The sequence below is a fragment of the Orycteropus afer genome, unplaced genomic scaffold (assembly GCF_000298275.1).
Source record: "Orycteropus afer afer isolate SDZICR_OR568_19922 unplaced genomic scaffold, OryAfe1.0 scaffold00431, whole genome shotgun sequence".
NCBI classification, from domain to species: domain Eukaryota; kingdom Metazoa; phylum Chordata; class Mammalia; order Tubulidentata; family Orycteropodidae; genus Orycteropus; species Orycteropus afer.
The window spans coordinates 2,542,485-2,548,586 of NW_006922018.1; the positions used below are offsets into that span (position 1 = coordinate 2,542,485).

Below are 6,102 nucleotides of genomic sequence, written 5' to 3' on the forward strand. Positions count from 1 at the left end.
TCAAGTTGAACTTGCATATGAACAGTTGATGGTCTGTTCCACAATCAGCTCCTGGCCTGGTTTTGGCTGAAGATATGCGCTTTTCCATCGCCTCTTGCCACAGATGTAGTCAATTTGATTCCTGTGTTCTTGATCTGGTGAAGTCCACGTGTATAGATGGTGTTTGTGTTGTTAAATAAAGGTATTTGCAATGAATAAGTCATTGGCCTTGAAAAATTCTACTGTGCGATCTCCAGCATTATTTCTGTCACCAATGCCAAATTTTCCAACTACACAAGAAACAAGACTATATGAAAAACATGGCATCAGGACTGGAGGAAGACTTATTAACAACCTGTGATACGCAGACAACACAACCTTGCCTCTGAAAGTGAAGATGACTTGAAGTACTTACTGATGAAGATCAAAGACTACAGCCTTCACTATGGATTATACCTCAACATAAAGAAAACAAAAATCCTTACACATGGACCAATTAAGTAATGTCAAGACAAACAGACAAAAGTTTGAAGTTGTCAGGGATTTAATTTTACCTGGATCCACAAATAATGCCCATGGATGCAGCAGTCAAGACATCAGATGATGTATTGCACTGGGAAAATCTGCTGCAAAAGCTCTCTTTTGTTTAAAAGCAAAGATTTCACTTTGAAGACTAAGGTGCATCTGACCCAATCCATGGTACTTTCAATAGCCTCATACGCTTGCTAAAGCTGAACAAATGAATAAGGAAAATCAAGAACTGATGTCTTTGAATTGTGGTGTTGGCAAAGAATACTGAAAACACCATGCACTGCCAGAAGAACGAACAAATTTGTCTTGGGAGAAATATGGCCAGAACGCTCATTAGAAGCGAGAATGGCCAGATTTCCTCTCATATACTTTGGTCATGTTGTCAGTAGGGACTAGTCCCCGGATGATATCATTATGTAAAATACAGCGTCAGTGAAAAAGGGGAAGACCCTTAATGAGGACTGTAATACAGTGGCTGCGACCACGGGCTCAAGCATAGCAAGGATTGTGAGGATTGGTGCAAGCCGGGGCAGTGTTTTGTTCCGTTGTATTTAGGGTCACTAGGAATCATGTCCATTCCACGGCATCTAACAACAAAAATTCTCTGCCCCTTACTATTTTCTACAGCAAGAAACCTTAGAGTAGAGAAGAAGAGACAAAGTTGTTAAGTTTAATGAAACCTGTTGCCGGGGACTCAATTCTCACTCATTGCGACCATACAGGGTAGTGTAGAATTGCCTGATGGGGTTTTCAAGGGGGCCACAACTTTCTCCCGTGGAGCAACCGACCTTTAGTTTAGCAGTCCAGCGCCACCAGAGCTCCTAAGTTCCGTTAAAGTCCTCGTTAATGATCAAGAATTGCAGGGCCTGCAGGGACCACTACGTTTGGGGCCAGTCTTGCCATCCAACATTGCCAAGTGCAGAACAACGCTTAAGAAAGGGCTTTAAAATTTGTCTCCTGGAGTCTAAGGATGGAGTTCAGCGAGCGCCGCAGCTCGCATGTACGTGCCCGTGGGAGTGAGTCTAATTACCCCTAACTACCGTCGCATAGTTGCTGCGACGTCTCCAAAGGAACCACCGCTGAGGTCTGGTCCACGGCCAAGTTTTCACTGCTGGGAAAAACAACAAGGCCAGGCTCAACACCCCTTTCTAAAATATGTGGAAAGACAGAAAAATTTCTAGGAGTTTTCATCGGACCGCAGCTTAAGCCCACTTCCCCAATTCAGACAGTCATTACCACGTTCACTTTCTCGGTTATTCGCGCCATACTATCCGACGCGCGAAGATCGTCGCCGAAGATTTGCTCATTCCATCGCGGAGCATTGTGGGGCAGATAGTCCAGGCCGGGGCACGGCTCCGGACTGCCGAATGCATGGAACTACATTGCCCAGAGGAGCCCGCGCAGCAGCGGGAGCGGGCTGTGTGCGTAAGCGACCAAACTTCCGGGAGAACCTGGGGCGGGACTGCGGCGGAGGCTGGAGCGCAGCACCAGGATGCAGCGCCCGGGACCCTTCAGCACCCTCTACGGGCGGGTCCTGGCCCCGCTCCCCGGGCGGGCCGGAGGCGCGGCCTCCGGAGGAGGCGGCAACAGTTGGGCCGCCCCGGGTTCCCACGTGCAGCCACCGGGGCGCGCGCAGTCTGGGTCTTGCGGCCGCACCGGCAGCACCGGTACTAGTGGCGGTGGTGCCACCCTCGTCTTCCCGGCCCCCTCCACGATGTCCAAGGCCGAAGAGGCCAAGAAACTAGCGGGCCGCGCGGCGGTGGAGAACCACGTGAGGGTGAGCAGCTCGGGGCGTCGGGCGCCTGTTCGTGGCGTGATGGGTTCGTGTTGCGACCTCTGGGAACTGCCAAGGCGCGCCTAGTTCCTGGAAGGATGGGGGTCTTTGTGCGAGGAGATGGGGTACTTACTTTACCTGTGGTTAGACGCCCCTTCTTCCCTCGCTCTCAAATGCCATTTAGATGTGAAATCGGTTGGGGACGAGTCCCCCCAAAGTTAGGCTTTCTAAAGATTCCTTGATGGATCGATAACAGTTTACAAAGTGGAGCCTTGGTGGTTTCTGATGTTTGGGATTGGGGCTAGAAAAGACCTGCAGCCTTACGTGCTAATGGAAAATGGTTGCGATCCGGGGCTTCCGAGAGGTTTGTCTGCTTTTCACTGTCTAGGGAAGCCGGTGGATAGCTCGTTTGCAATATTCTTTGAAGTTTCGAGGAAGTTCTTAGATTGTCGCGTGCCCGCCCCTGAGTGCAAGAGAGAAGGCTAGACCGAACTAAAGAGGGGTGGACACTTTAGATTTGGAGGATGCTGCTGTTTAAGATGTGGGTGTGAATGGTTAGTTGTTACTTGCTGAGGTCGTGGCCCCACTTGTTTGTTAAGAGGCGGGTGTGGTGCTGTTACCCGAAACTCAACCCAGCCCACTGCCGTGCAATCGATTCTGACTCAGAGTGACCCTATGGGACAGTAAAATTGTCCCATACGTTTTCCAAGGCTTTAAATCTTTACGGAAGCAGACTGCCACATATTTCCCGCGGAGTGGCTGGTGAGTTTGAACCACCGATCATTTGGTTAGCAGCTGAGCGCCTTAACCACTGCGTGGTGCTGTTAATGGAGTCTTAACCTGAATACATTTACTGTCACCAATCAAGTTAATTATCTTAATTATAGTACCTTGTCAGAAGCCAAGTGGAATATTCTCTGCCCTGGAGTGGAGTTTCCTTGGCCTTGCCTGTTTTTTGGCTCCCTTTTCTATTTCTTAGAAAGTGGTGTGCCCTATCAGATATTTTTTTTTTCCCTCTTGTAATCATCGGTCTTTATATTTGTGAATGCCTTACTTTATAAAATTACTTTTGCATAAATGATGTCATTTGAGCTTTACAATAGCCTGACTAAGTGGCTGTGGTAGGTGTGATAACCTGTGGCTTTAAGTGTTCTGTTGAATGGATGGCCTAGAACCCAAACTGAGTGATTCTTATTCCTGTGCTCGTTCAGTCTTTTTGTTGCCTCTCAATTCTGTTATAAAAACCAAAAAACCAAACTCTGCCATCCAGTTGATTGCAACTCAAAGGATCCCCATTGGGTTTTTGAGGCTGGAAATCTTTACAGAAGTAGATTGCCCCATCTTCCCTCTGAGGAGGGACTGGTGGGTTTGAACTGCTGACCTTCTGGTTTGTAGCCAAATGCTTTATCCACTACACACCAGAGCTCCTTAATTCTGGTATAGATGCAAATCTAGTTAGTGATTAGCTCCTCTGTGGGAACCCACAGAGATATATAATGTAAGATTTGTAATCCAGTCCTGTGTTTGAGATTCAGTGCCTCTGCTGTAAATTATACCTATGAATAGAGTAGACAGTTAGTAAACGGATAAAATCTTTAGAAATGGAAAAGGAGCTTTGGTGGTGCAGTGCCTAAGACACTTGAGTGCTAACCAGAAGCTTGGTGGTTCAAACCCACCAGCCACTCCATGAAACTGGGCAATCTACTTCCGTAAAGATTTACTGCCTTGGAAACCCAATGGAGGTCGCCATGAGTCAGAATCAATTCGATTGCAGTGGGTTTGGTTTTTGGGTAGAAATAGAAAAGTCCAAATCTTAAGTTGTCCCAATAACCTATTTAATATTTGGTGACATATGCCTCCCAGATCTTTGTCTTGTAATGAGGTATTCAGTTAAAAACAAAACAAAACTGCATGCCCTTACTTTAGGCTATCGCCTCTAAACACTGGGTTCCAGCCATATGGGTCTATGAAGTTATCATGCAGTCATGGGAAGATTAGCCTTTTGGGGGTACCTCACCTCCACCTCAGTTTTACTCACTTTCCTTTTCATACTTCCTTGAGATGCCAACACTACTTGAATTTTGTATATTCTGCTCTTTAACGTTGATTTACTAATTTCATTTGTCAGGTATTTATTGAGTATCCATTAAATATCAGGCAATGTGGAATGGCCAGAAATGTGGCTGACGGAAGGAGGTGGAGAGTCAGGTCCTGGCTAATTTATAGGCAAGTTAATTACACAGTTAAAGTCCGCACATTTACTGAGCATAGTCATGTGCCTAAATGTCAAGGCTTGGCTGCTTCCCCCAGTAGTTATCCTCTGCCGCATTTAAGGCTGTGTTTTTTTGTAGCATTTTGTGTCTTGAAATTGTTTAATCATGTGTCTAAATTTATTGAGGTAGGTTATGTGCTAAACCATGTTGAATACATCTTTGGAATGTACTTAGAGCTGTCCTGTTTGGCCAGCTGTTAGAATTTAACTGTGTCCCTTCAAAATGGATATTGGAATCCTAACTTATATACCTGTTGATGTAATCCTATTTGGAAATAGGGCTTTCTTTGTTATTTTAATGAGCTCATACCAATGTGGGTGTGTCTTAAATCTAATGACTTTTGAGATATAAAAAGAACAGATTAGGCATAGAGATAACCAAGCACAAACTGGAAAGATAGATGCCACGTGGGGATTGCCAAAGAACCAGAGGAATTCTGGGGCTAGAGAACCAAAAAACCAAAACCAAACTCACTGCCGTCGAGTCGATCTGACTCATAGTGACCCCTGCTTAGGTTTCCAAGGTGGTATCTCTATGGAAGTAGATTGCCCAGTCTTCCTTCCTAGGAGTGGCTGGTAGGTTTAAACTGTCAGCCTTCTGGTTAGCAGTCAGATGACTTAGGCACTATGCCATGAGAGCTCCTAGGGCTAGAAAAGCTGAGACAAAAATTTTCTCCCAGAGCTGACAGAGAACCTTCCCTTACAGCTGGTGCCCTGAATTGGGACTTCTGACTTCCTAAACTGAGAAAATAAATTTCTGTTAATTAAAGACATCGACTTGTGGTGTTTTTGTTACAGCAGCACCAGCTAACTAAGATGCCAGCCACCCATCCAAGGTTGGGTTCTGCTATGACCAGAGAATTGTAGTTTCTCTGCTGACTTCCTGAGTGTTGCCCTCTTAAGTGATATATTAGTTTCTTAAGCTGTCATCTATGTCACAATAGCCCTCGAGTGGCCCCACCTTCGTGTTACACATGAAGAAAATCTGGTGTGCCAGATACTGAGCCAGGTGGAAGAGGATATATAGACAATACATGCTGATTCTTATCCTTGAGCCCATAATCTTGTTTCCTTCTATGTCTCCTTCTCCCCCACGTACCACAGAGTTGGAACAGATGTCTGCCATATCTTGTTTCTTTAAAGGTCACAATCATCAGCTGGAATGTCCATTCTTGTCCCCTGGCTTTGCTTGTTAAAATCTGATATGCCCTTCAGGGCTTGGTTCAAAGGCCACCTCCTCCTTTCATTTTTTCCTTAGCCTCCTAAGAGAAGAAAGATTTCACCTCTACCATTCTGTAGCACTTTATATACTTTTCAAATTCTAATCATCTGTATGTTTATCTCTGCTAACTCCCTAATGGGTGATCTCTTATCTTCATTTAATATTGGCCGCCGTTGGGCCTGCTCTAAAAATGTTTGTTGAATTGGTATGGAGTGTAGACTCAAATATGGAGGTTGTGGGGCTACTGATGGCCCTTTGCTTAGAATCTCTAGGGTATAGGGTTTCTAGTTCCCTAGCCCATCAGTATTCTAGTGTGGTGACCAC

At 45.6% G+C, this 6,102-nt stretch overlaps 1 protein-coding gene across 1 annotated transcript in view; it reads left to right on the forward strand.

Annotated features, from left to right (window-relative positions):
* The first annotated feature begins 2,002 nt into the window (after positions 1-2,002).
* Positions 2,003-6,102, forward strand: part of RPIA (ribose 5-phosphate isomerase A) — a 40,206-nt gene continuing 36,106 nt past the window's right edge. Inside the window, exon 1 of the mRNA XM_007954101.1 lies at positions 2,003-2,287. Within this exon, the coding sequence (XP_007952292.1) occupies positions 2,003-2,287 (285 nt within the window). The remainder of the gene's footprint in view (positions 2,288-6,102) is intronic.